Here is a 19,739-nt window from a genome sequence, read left to right on the forward strand (position 1 = left end):
GATTTGTAATCGAACAAAATGTAATTTTTTGATCAGATTCAACAAAACTCTAGTCATTACTAACATCGCTCATGAACTGTAGTGGGACATATTCCCGACTGAACATGCTGTACTTAGTTTTTTGGAAAGAAAGCATGTTCTCTAAATTTGCAAGGCTGAAAAACTAAGAGATGATTAAAGTCATGAGGTGCGTGTTAAGTGCTTCAAGTTTTAAAAAAGATACTCTTCTTCCTCTTCATTTGGTGTCTTGGTGTCCATACCCGGGCTGCATGGTGGCACAACGGTTAGCGCTGCAGCCTCACAGCAAGAAGATCACTGGTTTGATTCCCAGTGGGCCTTTCTGTGTGGAGTTTGCATGTTCTCCCTGTGCATGCATGGGTTCTCTCCGGGTTCTCCGGCTTCCTCCCACAGTCCAAAAACATGCTCACCAGGTTAATTGAGCACCCTAATTTGTCCGTAGGTTTGAGTGTGTGAGTGAATAGTTGTCTGACTGGCGACCAGTCCAGGGTGTACCCCGCCTTTCGCCCAATGGACAGCTGGGATAGGCTCCAGCCACCTGTGACCCTGAACAGGATAAGCGGTTCAGAAAACGAACGAATGAATGTCCATACTAGGGCTGCAGCTATCGAATATTTTAGTATTTGAGTATTCTACTGAAAATCCCATTGATTAATCGAGTAATCGGATAAAATACATTTTTGTTTAGTTAAAGAGCAGTTGTTTTTCAAATGAAAGTTTTTCTCTTTAAGAAATAGAATTTTCTGGTAGCTCCAAAATCTGTAAACACACTTTGACACATTTTTTGTGCCTTGTACATCTCATCAAATGTTGCGGACCCAAATGGCACCCGTTTCGCAGAATGACCCATTAGTCTCCAAACTCCAGAAAAGAAGCTAGATTTGTTGCTAGTTGCTATTTTGTATAAGAAGAAGCTTGAGGGGTCTGAAAACTCTTAATATGGCCTCAGCTCTATTTGAAATACCACTCTTTGATCTTTTTTAAAATTAAACGATTCCTTGAGGCAGAGAAAATTACTTGAGTATTTTTTGTAATCAAGTACCTCGAATCATTCGAGGAATCGTTTCAGCTCTAGTCCATACCCATCAAAATCTTATAGAAGAGGCTGTAAGAAACTATAACTATGACATGGTGATCCTTGTCCCATTGGAGTTAATAAAATAACCATAATTTTAATGCTTATTACCACGATGAGGGTTTATGTGTCAGGTGACAGAAGATATTAACACACACACCTGTAGGACAAGATAAACAAGGTAATGACATACTCCCAAATGCCGACACACATGAAGTTCCTCACAGGAAGTCCAAGAAACTTGAAGATTAGCAGAATCCAGCATTTATATTTTTACATAACAGAGGACAATTTAAACCTCCCTTTTTAAAACATCTTGAGGAACATTTGGTGTGAGTTGGTGCCACATATGTTATAAAGACTGACTGAAGTTTAGTTGATGGAATTAGAAGCCACAGGTGTATATTGTAAAAGCTTTTTTCAGACCCCATTCCCATCAGAAATGTTTGTGTTGCTCTGTAACAACTGAATCAGTGAACATTACAGCCTTTTGCACCTTTGATATTCCACCCAGGGTGGGAAGCTCAGGTGCTGTCATGATAGTAAACTGCTGTGATCTACAACATGTAATAGTGTCTTTGATTTATGAGAAGAGAAAACAACATAAGAAACTAAGGCCTACATTTGTTTGTTATTCGTTCATTTGTTCTGTTAGCAAGGAACTGTTTTGTTTTCATTACTCCAACAAAGTGTTAGCCTAGCCTGTTGTCTTGGTATTGGAATCTTTACTGCTTGTATCTTGTTGGGAAATACAACTATTGTATTGGCTAGGAAGAGGTAGATGCTAACATGAAGTGTTTTCTTTATCCAGCTCAATCAGCTTTAATCAACTGTGAAGGGTTGAGGTTGTAATATAGTTTATCAAATTTCCTATATTACTTGTAATCTGGGACATAACAGTACTAAATATACTTTTCATAATTTCCCCGCCCACTTTTGACCTTGACCTGGACATAAATACAGAAACTCAAAAGTATGTTAGTTTATAAGGCCTTTAGCAGAGTGACCGAAGCTCATTTATCAATTTGGATAAACAGTGAGAAGAGGATGCAAAGCTTCTCTTCTCCTTCTGTCAATATCACATTGACTTTTGTCTCTTGATGTCTGATACAATTACCGTCAGCGGTTGTTAGGGATTGCTGTGACCTTTAGTTAGCTTTGGTGCATACATTCATCGAGGTGAAAACAAATTTAAAAACTCACCGAGACACACACACACACATTCACACATGGGTACTCACAGACTTTAAGACAACAGAAAGAAGTAGAGAGGAAGCTGACTGATTGTTTTGGTTGCCTCTGACTGGAGGTTTGTGTTTCAATGTGTTGCTCCGTGCTGTCTGAGAAATGATATCACTTTGTTGGATAAACATCTTAAGAATTAGCCCAATTTGGTTTCTAAACTTCTGAAGTATAAATAAAAAAGTATTTCTGTCTTACTTAAGTACAGAAAAGCCAATCAAACTATTTTTGGATGTCGTCAATCCTGCTCATTGTTTTCCCAGAGCGTCACCTTTTTAGATGCTGTCATTTCTCATGAAGACTCTCCTTGATGCTCTCTGTAGTTTGGGAAGCAAAGGACCCCATAGGGTTTTTTGGGACTTTAAATAGGAGTCTGTTTGAAGACAATGACTGTTAACGAAATTTTAAGTCTAAGCAGCTGCAGCATCTCACTTCTCACTTCGCCTCCATCATCACCCTCACACAGATGATTAGGTGAGCAGAGAGCAGAACTGATATGGAGCTGGAGTGATTGAATCACAAAGTGACCCAAATGAAAGAATTGATTGGCTATGTGATCATGATGTGTGTGAAATGAGCACCCTACAGTCTCTGACATCAATCTATTAGAATTCCTCTCAAGTTTGCTTGTGATTCACTGATTCATTGTTCTGACAGCTGCTTTATGGGGGCTGACGTTCACTCTGAGCAGGGCATTAAAGTGGATGGATCTGATTGGCTCACATGATCGAGTGTGTAAGAGAACTCATATTTATCACAATAAGAGAGATTAGAGATGGCTGTCTGGTTAAAAGAATGAACTCAGAGTTTAAATCATGACTCAGTAGCTTGTGGGAGAGAGTTAAGGGTGTAAAAATGCCTTTGTACCCCGTGACTAAGCAGGGATTCTTGGAGCCTCAATCTACAAGACACTAATTAAGTAACAAACGTGTTAATTGACAGCAGGGGACTTTTGCATTTACGAGCTCACAGTCACACAAATTTTTTTACAATCTTCACCATTTTACAGAAATATGCTAACCTGCTAACTGATAGGAATGGCACGGTTGTTGGTGCCAGGCAGGCTGGTCTTAGTATTTCAGAAACTGCTGACCTATTTGGATTTCACACTCAGCCATCTCCAGGATTTACAGAGAATGGTCCCCAAAAGAGGAAATATTCAGTAAACTAAAGGCAACGATCACTCATATGACCTCTCATTACAACCAAGGTAGACAAGACCATCTCTGAATGCACAACACATCCAACCCTAAAGCAGATGGACTACAGCAGCAGAAGACCATACCGGGTCCCCTTCTTGTCAGATGGAATGGGAGATTGTCATCATGGATGTGCAACTGTAAATCTGAAAAAAAAAAAAAACTGGGATGCTTTAACACCAGTATGGACCAAAATCTCTGAAGAATGTTTCCAGCACCTTGATGTCTCTATGCCGCGAGGGATTAAGTCAGTCCTGGAGCACTCCATAGTGCAACCTTGCTAGCACGGCTAACAATATATTCCAGAATTAATCTTAGATATATCTTTCTTGTACAGCACTTACTAGAGTAGGATGGGAATCGAAAACCGGTCCCTGTTGAGAATCGATAAGAAATGTTTCAATCCATCAATATCATTAGCCTTTGTGCTTAACGATTCCCTTATCAATTCTTTACATTGTGTCCTTACGTCGACTAGTCTGCTGCAGCTTTCTTAGCTTAGCAGTTAGATAACGTTTCCCAAGAAAACTCTGATTCAGGATTTTCAGCTTGAAGTTTTACTGAAGAAACTGACTTCATAAAGAAATGTACATTACTCTCTCTCAGGAGATTCATATTCAGTACATTCGAAATGGTATAAATCATCTATTTTACCAAAAATAACAAAATAGTTCAAGCTTGATGCTAACGTACATGGGAACTGCATTGATATGCTAGCAGTTAGCATACATCAGTATAACTTCAGCTTCAGAATAGAATTTCAACTTTCATCACAGAAACATATCACATCAACTCTTTGTAAAAAATACTCAGACTTTGAAATGTCAAAAGCTAACAGTCAATTGAAAGGCTCATGGCTGACTTCATAACTACGGAAAGCTTCCAAACAGCTTAAACCATTGCTATAACCAATTTGAGACACTAGATGGCCTAATTGAATTATTAATATATTACAACAGTACATCAACGTCACATTGTGTGCAATTTTTACCTGTTTCTGTATAATTATACCCAGAAATATCCAGACTCAGGGGCCAATTACATTTTATTCACTCACAGTATAAACTCAATTAAATGTTGTTGACACAGAAAACCTGTAAAACTACTTTTTGTACCAAGAAAATTCACAACAGGAATTGATAAGGGAATTGAAAAAAAATCAGATCGATGAGCAGAATCGATAAGGGCATCTGTATTGACAAAATCTTATCAATTCCCATCCCTATACTAGAGGTATCTGTGTAAATTCATGATATGCCCTCATCTATCTCACAGTGCCTTAGAAACTAGGGATGGGAATTCACAGTAATCCCTGTACTTGAGTACTTGAAATACCTAATGAACTTGGAGATTATATTATATATACATCTTTCCACTCTGATCCCTGTTGTTGGTCATGGTGGTGGCTTACTCCAGCTTGACAAACACCTTCAGCTCTGTGCAGCCTTCACCTTCCATAAAACTTAATGGGATCATATCTCCAGTTACCATTTTGGTTATTGGCAGGCTAATCTTATCTGATCTGGTTTCGTCACAATAACGTGTGCTAACAGGGATATGATATGATATGAGATTGTCTGTTTTCTGTCTCTGCTGTTTTCTTCTTGTGCTGTGAGTGCATGTGGTTAAATGGGCTGTGAGGAGTTTGAAAGCGATCTTGAAAAAGTCTCCTTTCTCGATATATGCCGATTACAATCCACACTTTAAAATGATTTCAGTCACTAATTTTGTAGTGATGGTGGACACAGGAGCCAGAAAAAGAACAGAAGAGCAAAAGAAGAAGAGTGATACAGGGATTCTTTATTATGTTCTGCAATTAAGTCATGATGAGTGGCTTTAAGATACTTTCAAACAAGCTCAGTTGTTTTGCTGATGAGTCACTGGTATTGATAAAACAGGCTCAGATCACTGGGCTCCTTACTATTCTGGTAAAGCAAACTCTGTTCACGCACTCATGCAAATTGGCTTCTTCCCCAGATGAACTCTGATGATCTCCTTGCATAATTAGAAGTCAAAAGAGACAAACACATGGAAACATCCCTTTGTTGTAACCTTTTTACCCTTGAACACCTCAAGGTGCCGTTCACTCACATAATATACAGTCCTAATGAGACTATACTTTGGAATCATTAAGTCATTTTGCATAACTAACATCAATTAATCAACCTGCAGGCCCTTCAGAGATGTAGAGAAACAGTGGCTGTTGTGAGCATGGCATCTGCAGCCTCTCTGCAGCCAGATTGCACTCGTCTTTGATCCGGCTTCATTATGCAGAGGGAGGCTGACCTATCATGAAAGCTGGGACGTGCTGTGTTCAAGCTTCCCAAATTGTAAACACAGAGATATTCTCTGACAGCTGGTCTAGAGGAAAATAGTTAATTAGGCCCCCATCTTTGGAGAAAAATACTACCACATCTTTTCCTGGTTTACAAACACTTTGCTGGCTGTTATTAGACCAAATTAGGCTTGTGTTTTGCTCCTCCCTAATGACAGATTTCCCTGGAAGCTTTGTAGTTTTTTTCTGTCAGAGCTCACTATGTCCTCTCCTCTCTAATCCCTTCCTCTTATTAACCTCTGGTCATAATTTGTGTGGTTTTTGAAGGCCTTGAGATTTATTTTACAAACATGCCTAGAGTGTGACAAAAACTGAAAGCTGTTTTCAAATCTTTACTTTAAATGAGTCCTTCAGTTACATATTAATGACTGTATGATTTGAAAGAAAAACCTTGCTCTCTTTAGTCCTGAATTTCAGACTCTATACATGCGGTCTCTAATTAACTAGTTGTATTTCTTCAGGCTTCAAAGAATGATACAGATGCCTTAAAAGTCCCATATTATGCTCATTTTCTGCAGTTTAATATAGATCATTGATGTCTTCATGAAATGGTTGTAACATGTTTTGGTCCAAAAAGCCAATAAATCAAGCACAGCAGCATTGTTTCCAGGCTCTCATAGCCCCTCTGTTCAGAACGCTCTGATTTAGTGGGCATGACCTTCATATGTAAATGAGCCACCGCTGATACCACCCCGCTCTTCCACGTCACTGAGAGCGGCGCCACAAGCTCTGAGTGCACAATGTTTAGAAAACAGCAAAGCTTGTTTACCATAACATTACAGGCTAAAACAACAGGCTAACTGCAGCTAAAGTTAGCATCCTGAAGCTAACACAGAGACAGGGGGGACACTGAGGAAAAGCTCTTACATCTGCTCCACAGCACACAGCATTTAAAATACTCACATTTCCAGGGTCCGAGGTTTGAAAAAATGATGACTACATAAAACTCAACATAAAAAGCAAGACTTTTCAACATTCCTCCAAACATGGCTTCAATACGTCACATGCTATATCACATAGTTACATATGACATAGAATTATTATTTGTGCGTCCTTTTTATCCGTTTAAGACTGAAGGTACAGATAAACTCTTGGCTTTTCTTTGTTATTTCTGCTTTTTCATACAGCTATACTTCCTAATCTGAATATCAGCTGTTGTAGAGTGTGTGTCAGCTGCAGAGAAAGCACTGTGCTGGAGCTGGTGCTGGAGCGGTGGTCACCTTCACACTGCAGGCCTCATTTGTCTCCTGCTCACCTGGATGTTGTATTGTTGTGTCTGACTCTCCAATCCCTCCACACCTCTTCTTTTATGCCTCCCCCCATCATCCTCAATTTGTTGTCATGTTCCCAGTACCCTCCTCTTCCTCGCAATCATCCTCTCTCCCTTTCAGTCCTTTTTCCACTCGCCTTTGTGCCGCTCTCTCTCTCTCATCCTATCTCGGTGTGTCTTCTGTCTCGTGCGCTGCCGCAGGGCTCTCTGGCTGATGTAATTTATGCTATCTCCTTATGCTGGTGTGTGTGAGAGGAGAGCGTCCTGAAGCTGATGCTCTTCATGCAGAGTGCTCCTGTGGGAGGCTGTGAGCTGAGCTGCCCTCATCCTCATCCTTTCACTGTCATCCCTCCGTACACAATGCAATGAAAATGCATGTGGGAAGGATGCTAAATTTTCATAGCATTACAGAATCATTGAAAAAAAACCCCACAAAGTAGCTTTCAGCTGCAGAGGAAATGAAATGTTGTTTGTTTTTCAGCCATTTTTCTTTGGTCAAATGAAGATTTTGTATGCGGCATACGACAAGAAGTCTAATGAGCCAAATCCATCATGAGTCTATAAGCAGATTGGACTTTCAGGAGTAGTAAACATCCCCACATTGTTTTTCTTTTTTTTGGATCAGGAAAAGATTTGATGTTGACTGAATATGTTTGTGTTTGGTTGCAGGACTGCAATTCATTTCTATGACAACAGAGAAGGCTTTGGCTGGGGAGATGAAGAGCGCAATGGAGGGTGACGCCAGGAGAACCAATCAGGTGGGAGTGCAGTGGAACTCACAGCAGCTGTACATCATTTAACTGGAGCCTTTCAATCACTCAGGGGCCTTCCGGCTCGCTGTTTGATATGCAAGGCTGTGAGCCCCCCTTCAGTCTGTGCCAGCAACTTAACATCTTAACATCTGAGGGTGGCAGCTAGTGCACTACATCATGCATTTGATGATTTCCTCGTATGATCACAGATTTGGATTTAAATCACTTTGCAAGACATAATCAATACACATATTTAAATGCAGAACAAAGTATATTGATTTAAAGCTCATTAAATGTAAAAACGGCTTTCCCCATCCACCCCTCCTTAGGTTCCAGAGGACCATGGGGAGGCGGATGATAGCTCAGAGAAAACCCCCAGCAAAGCCTCCAAATCCCCTCAGAAAACCACCAAGAGGCCGAAAACCGTCCCGGTCAAAGTCACGCTTCTCGACGGCTCAGACTACGAGACTGCAGTTGAGGTATGGTTGAAAAATCCATGGAAGCTAAGCAATGATAATTCATTTTCAGAATCAATGGACAATACTTAAAAGAAGCCTGACATAAAAAAAGATATGAGCAAGTCTTGTATGGCAGCCTGTCACGTTTCTGTCTTTTAAAACCATTTCAGTAACTTGGTTGAAAAGCCATTTTCACTGTCAGCTTTGCAGGTTGATGTCCGTGAACTCTGAGTCCCAAATCTGCTCTTACAAACTTGACAAGGACTAATTTTTATTATTTGATAAGTGGCTTGATAAGAAAAAAAGAATTCAAAGCAAAATGGAAAGCAAAGTAAAAAAGAGATAGTCCATGGTTTGTATTGAATTTAGCAGTGGGGACTTTGCACCATAGGGATAAATCTTCTTACTCTATGACTTTCTAGCCCTGAGGTGTGCTAACTTGGGCCAGTGGTTGTTAAAAAGGGGGCCACTAAGGGGCACAAGTGGGGCCTCAGAAAATTGGAAGGAAGGAAAAAAATACTATTTATTTATTTATTCTTTTAATTCATATATATATATATTTTTATAACCTATATATAAATAAATAAATATATAACTAAATATATATATATATATATATATATATATATATATATATATATATATATATATATATATATATATATATATATATATATATATATATATATATATATATATATATATATATATTTATATAAATAGAATATATATATAACCTATATATAAATAAAAAAGTGAAGAAATAAAAAAATATCAGGTTGAGTGGAACTGTGTAGCGGTGTTAAACGGAGCTGGTGTTGACGCGATGACATCAAGCGCCTAGCAACAAGTCACTGTGTATGACTGCGCATGCTCATAACGTTCCTCTATGGTTTTCACATTTTGCTAACCTGCCACTTATCAGCCAGGCATGGCATTGCAGGCTTCAGAGGCCAAACGATCGTTTTCAGTTTGGCCTCTTCGTATGGACAGAGATATTTCTGTGGTGTGGACGGAGATTTTTTTTTCAACGAGGACAAAGATATCCGATCAAAAATATATCCATATACGTGTGGTTCAGGCCTAAAAAACTGAACTGAACTTTAAGGCTCTGTCAAACTACTGGCTACATGTAAGTAGGGATGGGTACCTTTCAGGTTTGAAACGATGCGGTACCAATGCCTGGTACCTGGCAAACAGTACCACTACTCAATGTTACCAATTTTTGGTACTTCTTTATGTTTATGTGGTAAAAAATATCAGTTTTTCAAATAACAGAAAATCAAAATTTTTCAATTTAACATATTTCTTCTTCAATATATAACCTTGCAATGCTGTGTTCATGTCCAGCATGGAAAATCACCTACTCTTCCACTCACTCGCAGTCACAAGGGTGTGTTTAGGTACCTAAACATGGAACCTTTCGGTCTAACATGAACCAATACCTGGTACTTTTGACAGAATTCAGTCGGTACCTATAAAAGTACCTAATTCGGTACCCATCCCTACAAGTAGGAAAGGGGTATCCCACCTTGGCTGACAGAGCATTAAAATGCTTTCTCTCTTTTGCAACAACCTACCTATGTGAGTCTGGCTCTTGTTTCTTAATGATTCCCTGTTCTAAACAAATGTAATGATTATTGAAAAGTGAAAAAAGGTTAGAAAATACATTTCTGAAGTTGACATTCCTTTACATATTTTGAAGTCTGTTGGTTTCCAAAGGGCGCCCCGGCCAGAAGCAAATAGTAAAGTTAGACTATTCTAAAAACACTGGTAAGTTTTCATCCTCCATAACAGGGATATTATTGAGATCCCAGAAATAACTTTTTAGGCCACAAACTATTATAACTGAAGGAAACAAGAGTCAGAACAGCAGAATAAGACATATCCCAGATAAAGCTGTGTCAGCTAGAATCACAGTTATCCCTCAGTAATTGTTTTTGCCATTTGCAAAAACTCTGCAACTCTGCAAATTTTCAGAAACATGAAAGAAAACCAATTTCGAATGGTTGTTTTGCTGTGCCATTTCAAAACAGTTTGGCTGTCTCTCAACACTAAAATGCAAACATACCTAAAACTCAGATCCTGCTGTGCAAGGTCTAAAATAACCTGCGTTTTAAGGAGCTGGTGTAAATCTCTCCTTTCTGAACAGACTTCTTGACTCAGCACAGCGCACTACGATACACCTCACAGGGATTTAGTCTCCCAGGGTAATTCATGCTACTGAGTCAGGAAATGTAGCTCTGCTGCTGTTCTCCCTGTGAGGGGGGTTGGCAAAGGGTGGAGGGAGGTAAGACAGGCTCCACTTTGTGGGGGATGGAGGCTCAGATGAGCAATCCTTAGCTTCTCGCTTCTATAAATCGTGACCAGAGCCTCTTGTGTTTGTAAACAGAGAATGAATTCCCAGCGCTCTCTGTTTATTTGTGTTTAACGGAAGCCCACACGCTCTTCATGGCTGAACACTGGAGAAAGTTAATCTGCTCCCACACTGATATGACTTATGAAGGTAGAGCGAGAGGTGTCCAAGTGAGTGTTCCACATCATACAGAGAGCCAGGGCAGTACTAACAGAGCTTCAGTGAATCATATTATAGCTGGCGCTCTAACCTGATAGGCGGATTCCAGTGATGGAGTGTGATGTGTGAAGGGAATGATCTTGTTGGCCGCTTGACCTCATTCACATCAACTACTTTCCTTTTATGGCTTATTGCCTCCCACGTGACCTCACATGTTTTACTTACTAGAGCTGGCGAGTAGAAAAATATGTCAGGAGTCCCTACTCAAGCTTCGCACACACTCATTCTCCTTCACCTCATCCTCCCATCCTCTGCTCATGCACCCACATTTCTTCATGTCACCTGGGCAGTGACACCAGAGGAATTGGCCTTTGACAGGTAATCCATACAGCTGACAGATGGCTGCTCTTATGTTTGACCGAGGAGAAAATAGAAAGGGAGAAGGAAAGAGGAAGAGAAAAGAAAAGAAGAGGACGGGGGAGGAGGCGGAGACCAAGATACAGAAGGGGCAGATATAAGTGGTGTGTGCTTCTGCTCTGTAGCGTGTGTGTGAGTGTGTATTTTAGTGTAGAGAAGGCAAGCGAGGACACAATGATGAATGCAGTGGAATCATTACTTTAATGAATATCGTGATGTTGGCTGAACGAGCAAGTGAGCAAGGCCTGATGATGAAAACAGAGCAGCAGCCTGAGCCACCTATTGATGTTTGGCTTGACGTTATAGGTATTGATTAACCTCAGTGCATTTACATTGAGCAGTCCTTAACCTAAAGCCATACTGTTAAAGAAAGCACTCCACCGTTAGCTTACTTACTTACTCAAAATCCATCTCAAACTAAAGGATTTTTCATTTAAATCACCAGACTGTACCTGTTTTTAAACTGTTTCCGTAAGTTTCCAGCCTCTCATTTACACTTTAACATGCTGTTTGGAAAACATGACTGTGGCTTTGTAAGAAAGGCCAGACAGTTATAGGTTTAATACCAAAACCCTCAGCTCTATTGGTTTGTTAAAACAGCTGCCGATGCTAAATTGCAACCCTATAAATACTTTACTTTCATGCATTTATCCCCAAACAGTGATATTTTTGGCTTTACATGAGTTGGATGCAACTAACGCAGAAATCATGCAGTGTAAAAGTGGTTAAGCAGATCGTCTACCAGCATTATATAAAAAAAAAACCATCCACAGTGCTAAACATTCTCACTTTAAAAGTTCCTCATTGAAAAAATCCAGAATCTTCTTAAATATGTGAGTCCTGTGATCATGTCGCAAATGAGTTGAAAAACAAATGAAAGATTCATGACACTGGGGCCAAACTGGGCTTCCTTGGAGAACGCTTAAAAAATGATGAAATGAGTTTATCCACAGCACATTTTCTTCCCATTTTAAGAACATCCATCTAACTAGTTCCTCTGCGCTACCTCTTTGCCTCTACTTACACAAGGCCGGGTGTACACTGTAGGATTGTCCAAATGATGCTGTGGAACACTGTAAAGGCCCATTTATACTTCCTTCACGTACGAAAATGTATACGTCCTTTTCAAATGGTGTTACCGTCACTTCTCACATAAATCCATGCTTTCTATACGTTGGCATTGCTGTCAACCAATACACCCACCAGGCGGGCAGACCATAATCAAAAGTTTATGACAACAACAAACTCAGCAACAGCAGCGCTGCCTCCACGGTTTCTGGTGGCACCTGCTCCAATTGGCCTGTGTTATGACCCAGGCTAGGGGTACTGGGGAATAACATAAGTGGCCTCTCCAGTCTCACCACCAGAGCGTCTCAACACAGAAACAGAGTAAGGAAACAGAATCAAGTTTGCAGTCTTAACCAAGATTTAATTCTTTTTAAGTTTTTTTTCCCCCTTAGGTTACCTCAGGGAGGAACAGCAACAAACAAAGAAACAAACAAAAATCACTCTGGTAAATCAAAAATACCTTACCTAACACTAGAGTTAAAAAAAAAACATACAAACCCTGGGACTGACTCCCTGAACATAAAAACAGGAGAAAAATGATCCCCCTTCCCCCGCTGTTCTCCCCTACTTACCATGACTGCAATTTTAAAATTCCAAACTTGACAAAAGTCAGATCTATACTGATCTCACACACACAGATATACAACACTCCAATACAGCTTCAAACGAATGGTGGTGGTGAGGCAGAAGGGCCGGCGTCTGAACTGCCGGAACCCCCTTTGAAAGCCACGTCGTCCAGCCAATCGCTCTCTGCCATGTGACATCTTCCTCCAACCAGGAGCCAGTGCGTCCCCACACCCCTCAGCCAATCACAGGTCACACCTGCAGGAGAGCGGCAAGGAGAACGACAGAGGAGAGACAGAGGACAGAGAGAGAAACAAACAAAACAGCGCTTTTCCATCTACGCTATAAATATGACTCACAGTCACAACACCCGTATCTGTAAGACTTGTTGTGGAAACGTTCAGAAATATGAACGAAATGAATGCAGAGCACGGACAGAAGGCCAGTCTGTATTTGTAATTAACTTTAAGCATAAATGGGCCTTAAGTGGGCCTTTACTGTGCGATCACACCAAAAGAGGCAAAAGCGGCAAGCACGCCGGAAGTTAATCCATTTCAATGAGAGCCCGGCATCCTGAGCGGCCAAAGCATCCTGAGTGGCTAAAGCGGTGTAAGTGGCTAAAACATCTAAAGCGGCACCAGATGAGAAGTTGAGCCTCCATCAACTCTATGTTAATTGGCTATGACGCAGTTCAGCGGCAAATGGTGGCAACCAATCAGAGTAGAGATATCCTTTCGACCAAGCGGGCCCTAAAGAACAACGCATGTAACTTTGGTTCATAAATTGTGTTGGGGCTCATCCTTTTCTTTTTAATGTCTTCCTTTTTGGCTACCGTGACCAACAAAAAAAAAAAATGTTGCCAAGGATCATGTTGCGCAGGTGGTAGGTTGTTCTGGTGAGTTAAAAATAATGTGCAGTAATAGCAGAAAATAGCAAAGTGAAGTGTAGTCTGTGGCAAAGACATAGCCTAGCCTAGCATGCTAGCATTCCTTGCTTCGTCTGAATCAGATGACACCAGGGCTCCAGACTAACTCTTTTCAGCAACGATCTGAGGTTTACACCGGGGGGCGCAGGTTACTTTTATTATCGAACAGTCTCCCACTGGATCCTTCTGGATCCTTCTGTGGATGGCTTCCTACCGGACTGTGCGCCAGGATCTAAACGGACGCCGGTAACCTGGTTTTCACTTGCTCCGCTCATTACTGATTAGATTGGGATTTTACATTATGTTCATGCTATGTTTTAAACTGAAGTTGAACAACAGCAAGCAGCTGCTGTTTTCTTCTGTCTACACAACATGTTCCTCAGCAAAGGTTAGCCTAGCCTTTTGATTCTTTCTGCTAATGAGAGGTTTGGTCACTGCAGAGTGGACTTACAGTCCAAATGCTCTCAAACATCAAGACACTATATGTCGAGATATTGTCTTACCCTGTGGGTCACTGAACTGGCGAGCAATTTCAGCTGCAATGGTAAACTGATTGTCCACTGAGGTTCTCCATATCATCCTGTCCTCTCTTTCAGTTGTCTTTTGTGGACGACCAGCCTTCTTGGTGGACTTAAATTAATTTGTGGCTTTGTAAAGATGAAATATTCTGGATATCACAGATTTGGAACGGCAAACTTCTCTCGCTATTGCTGACAAGGTCAACCTGCTGCTGGAGGGTTTCAGTGAATTTAGAACGGCTTGCCATTTTGTGAAGTCAGTGAAAACTGAAAGTTAGGCTGCCAGTTAAAGAGGGTTTGTCAGATAACTGAGGATACTGACACCAGGTGCCAGACTAACACCAATTACTGAGAAGGATCTGAAAGTGTTCTCTAACTTTGATCAGTGTCCATTTTTCAATTTATGATTTAATTTTTTTATTCAGAATGAATTTAACTTGTGCAATATGCTCAAAAAACCTTTAACTTGTGTTTGAATACATTTATCAGAGGACAATGGAATGAAGTTGACATTTGTGAAATTGTGGTGCGTTCTCTAATTTTGATCTCCAGTGTAGATGTGCGACTCAGAAGTATGGCCAGAATTGGCCTCAGTTTGCAGTGTATGCTCGGCATGGTGAAATCAGAATGCACAGCCAGCAGCAGAACTAAACCTCTGAAGATTCAAATGAGTTTGATCTCTGGCTCAGGGAGCCTCAGTAATGTTTAGAGGCTAGCACTGGAGCACAACCTGCCTGATTAAAGGGCAGCTTTTCTTTACAGATTAGCTTATCTTAACTGTGCTTTGATCCACAGAGACTTTTAAGAGGGCATAGTTTATTAAAAAAATAAAATAAATAAAAAAACAGGACAAACTTGAAACCTGCGTTGTTCGCCCTGAAATTGAAGTAATAGTTTATCTAGAATATTTGACACAGCATAAACTTACTTTTGGTCAATCTTGAAACAGCGTTTGATAAAATGAATACGAAACCAGAGAATATTCTCACTGTATGAAAATTTAATGTTCATCACTTTTCCATTTTTCTTCACCATGGTAATGTCAATAGGGGTGCTGCATCGTAAATGTTGCACAATGTTCAATTATTTGTTTACCTCAACAATAACACAAGTGTAACGAGGAGAAATCCACTTATAAAGCCCTAGATTCTTACTGTGAGCACAGCGTTTTCAAACTGCTGTGAGAAGTCTTGTGTGGCTCTGAAGGGAGCTTTGTGAGGCCTGAAAAATAACCCTGATGATTTCATCAGAATTGTCTCAGCCTGGGTCGTGAGGCTTCCCTTTTCAAAGCTTGTCTCATAAATTCTGAGGTGTAAGATTGTTATGAATACGTGACCCAGACGCAGAATGACTCAGACGTTTTGGGAGTAGTAATGAGGTTTGTTACGGGAAGAATGAGATGGAAATGTACAAATGTGGTCCAAAAGGTTGTAAAGGAATAGGAGTTATACAACACAGAGGAGAGGAGATGGTGTGAGTGTTTGAGTGGATTAAAGGAAAGGAGGTGAGTAATGATCAGGGAGGTTTAGGCAGGCAATCAGGGCAGGATAAGTAGTTATAATCAAACAGTATGAAGGAAAAAAACAGATTTTAAAATATTTTTTCAAGCTGCAAACAGCACTGTGCAAAAATGAGAGTTCAGACTTTGTTGCCACTGTGGTGTCTTCACACCAAAAATAGAACAGTGTTTTTAACACAACATGAAGAGTGAGCACACTTTGGTCCTTGTTCAGACTCACTGTAGTTTCGGGCTTGTTAAGTCGCAGAGCTTCACAAACTTCTTAATGCTGCACAGAGGAAAGAGGATTGCAAGGAAAGAAGGAGACCCAGAGGAGCAAGATGTGAGGATACATGAGAGCAGCTTCACAGCAACACTCCAGTTTGATAACAGAGTAAAGATCAATATAAACACTGGGCTACTAGGCATGAGGTGTTGTCCACTGTCCAAAAACTCCAGATGTAGAGTGAGAGTGGGCAGTTTGGCTCTCCAACAGTGATTCTGCACAGAGGCTGGTGTGCTGGCTGTGCGTAACCCAGCTCACTGTTTGTCATGGTAGATGCTCAGCAAACTGAAGCTCCTTTTGCTAACTTGAGGAGATCAAGAAAAGAGTATTACAATCAAATATTTAAAAAATAAAAATCCAGAATGAAAATAAACATTTTCCAGTCCACAAAGCAGAATGCAACCACATGGTTCCATGGAAGCGATGGGGATTTGTCTGAAAGCTGGCAGCTCTAGCTGACCGCATGACTTCAAATGCAGGTCACTCCAAAGCACAGTGGGAGTGGGGTTGGAAAGGTTGGAGAAAGACCCACAGACATCAGGCAGAAACCAAGGGAGCTTCTCATTACTCCCATGCTCCCTTCCATCTGACCTTAACACTCCTCTATAACAGCGGATCTTCCAGTTTTATGAAAGCAGCTGGAGGAGACGAGAATTGAGGAGGCTCCTGGGGATGCTCAGAACAAGGAAGTGGTGTGTATCCTCCGTGGAAGTCTTATGAATTAAGTCTATTACAGCTATACAAGGGCACCACCACATGTTTGGGTCCCATTAAAACCAAACCAAACCAAAACAAAAAACATCCTGCACCACTTCACTACTGCAAATATTCAACACTCTTACGGCCCCTGTCAGTCATTGACCATTGGATTTTACTAACCTTTCTCCTCCACACAGGCCTCTGCTTCTTTGTGCAAGATTATTTCATTAGCATTACAAGCATTAGAGATTAAGCAGAGTTTTTTAAATTACTTAATTCAACAACAAAATTGATCTTAACTCACGCAGCCCTGTGGGGTTTTATTGATCCAGTTGCAGAAATGCAAATAAAATCAAGACCCACAGGAGTCATACCCAGTCACATTGATATCTCCTCACATATGAAGACAGAACAGACAGATAGAACTGCAAGTACCTAAGAAATACCACAAATTATCAGCTCTGATAGAAGTTTATTGGTTTCACATTGCTAAGAATGAGCGCTTTTTATACATGCATCCCTTCCTTGGCTTTGACAGGTGAGACAGCCGTGCAGCTTGTCATCTGAGCCCAGTGTTGCTTCAGACTGAGGCTGTGGAATGAGGTTTTTCTCATTTTGCAAATTCATCTCTGACCTTGCGTCTGCCACCGCCCTCCCTATTCTTTGCCAAGAGGAGCTGAAGAGCAAGGAAATGACGTGAGTGAGGAATACGAGGAGACAAATTAGCAACTCCCAGAAATGCAGAGGGAAGTAGTGGTGGCAGACTGGAGCCATGGCAGGAATTAAAAGGTCACAGTTCATCAAACAGTTGAATGAACAGCAATTTTATTTTTTCAATCCCAAGATGTTTCTCAAACAGAAACACCTCAAACAGTAAATTTGATCATGTATTGTAAAACTTATTCAAATGCCATTTGTTCTCTCATCAAACCGTAACAGTGTCGTCATTTGTTTTCTGTTCATGCAGATGAAAGAGTTCTATCAGATAAGTTTTTAATTACATGTAGCTTCCATGCTAAGGGTGCGCTCACACTGGCCATTCAAACCGTGCTGTACTCAAGCACAGTTTCCCCCCGCAGCACTGTTCACATGTTACTACAATGCTAAAACATAGACTAAAATTTTAATTAATGTCCATCTAACCCTGTAAAATTAATATTTCTAATGAGACCAAGCTCACAATCATACAAATATCAACAATCCCTTCAATGAAATTTTTCCCTTTCAGAAGACAAGGAAATACATTTGTCACAGGAAAATGATACTCATAAAAACTATTATTAAATCTACTTATTACAGCTCTTAAAGGTCAACTAGTCTGTGTGCAATAAAACAAGGCACGGGTGATGACATTTTAACTTTCTGCGTGGGCTGTTTCTGTAGGTTTTACATGACGTGTGTCGCTTCGCATCATACTCACCTCCATGCGGAGCGGAGAAATAACTAATCAAGATCCTCAAACACTCGCTGTGAATCACCTTGCACGGGTTTCAACCTTAAATAAACATGTTAGCAGCTCATTTTTCTCCCAGGAATTTCATGTTTCTCAACCAAAATCTGCAGTTTGGTGGCTTTTACCTTTGTTTTTCGTGTCAGTGGGCGGAGGTAAGGAGGACGCAGGTGACAGGTTGATAAACTCCTGATGTCACATGTACATTTGATTGACAGTGGACAGATGTAATGGCAATAGTAATCTTTCAGCTATTGGATCAGTCAATTAATCAATCAATCAATCAATCAATCAATCAATCAATCAATCAATCAATCAATCAATCTTTATTTGTATAGTGCCAAATCATAACAAACATTATCTCAAGACACTTTACAAAAACATTTATAGGTCTAGATCCGTAAATGTTAATAAAATTTTATTAGCAGAAACCCAACATCAAGACAAGATAAGGAGTCTTATCTCATCTTAATCCACCATGAATACGATATTTTGCAGCATTAAGCAAGTTACAATGGCAAGGAAAAACTTCCCTATAACGGACAGAAACCTCGGACAGAACAAGACTCATGTTAGACAGACATCTGCCTCGACTGTGTTGGGGTTAGAGAGAGACAGATAGAGGAGAAAGAGTGGGAGAGAAGGGGGGGCACACAGACACAGACATATTGGATGAAAATCATGATTTCAGAAAAAAGTAATGCTGCACTTTGGAGACTCGAGCAAGAGCTGATCAAACGTGGGACATCGTCTCAATCTGCGGGACGTGGGACAAGTGGTTAAAATGCTGTGCACATGGTCACCCTAAACTACTCCAATATGAGCCAAGGCACACGCATGACCCGCCTACATCATTGTGAAGCATCTGTTTACATCAAGTGCAATATCATCAGAGTCAGCACAATGAGACACAGAGTGTAACGCTGCAACTTCAGAGACTTTTTGGTTTATGTTGAGCCGTTTTGGTCGGACACAGCCCTCCAACAGCTTGCTGTTGTTTGAAATGATTGTTGAGAGGAGTGGTTGCAGGGATCATATGCCATGGATCATTCCTCGAGTCTTGTGGCTTTTACGTGAACGCCACTGAAGTCCATCTTTCCAAAGCGTGCCAAAGCAGAGAAGTGAACTGTGCTCAAGTACAAGCAGAGCAAGAACAAGACTTTAGAATAGAAGCGTGATTAAGAGTGGTATGGTTTGCCAGTGTGACCGGGTCCTAAGACACTGGATAACAGCAGCCATCAAAGGTCAACTCCATCCTGTATTTTGAAAGGGGGATGCTGTATTTTTTTCAGGCTCTACACTGTCCCTACAGCACCTCCATGATTTACAGCTAGAAAAATATCCCTATTACCAAGTTTGTGGAAATATTCCCAAACAGTATACCTTGGGTATCTAAGCAATTGAAAACCTGTTTTAATTAAAAGAAGGCAGCTTTCTGCTCTGGTGATGT

The 19,739-nt window shown here is 40.6% G+C and overlaps 1 protein-coding gene across 5 annotated transcripts in view; it reads left to right on the forward strand.

Annotated features, from left to right (window-relative positions):
- Positions 1–19,739, forward strand: part of LOC141798746 (band 4.1-like protein 1) — a 74,305-nt gene that overhangs the window by 20,504 nt on the left and 34,062 nt on the right. For all 5 annotated transcript variants that reach the window (XM_074680562.1, XM_074680560.1, XM_074680563.1 and 2 more), the window contains exons 2-3: positions 7,809–7,897; positions 8,221–8,370. In XM_074680562.1, the coding sequence (XP_074536663.1) occupies positions 7,826–7,897; positions 8,221–8,370 (222 nt within the window). In that variant the 5' untranslated portion in view covers positions 7,809–7,825. The remainder of the gene's footprint in view (positions 1–7,808; positions 7,898–8,220; positions 8,371–19,739) is intronic.

This window comes from Halichoeres trimaculatus, unplaced genomic scaffold, assembly GCF_033239565.1.
Source record: "Halichoeres trimaculatus isolate MK-OKI-2021-1 unplaced genomic scaffold, fHalTri1.1 fHalTri1_scaffold_11, whole genome shotgun sequence".
NCBI classification, from domain to species: Eukaryota; Metazoa; Chordata; class Actinopteri; order Labriformes; family Labridae; genus Halichoeres; species Halichoeres trimaculatus.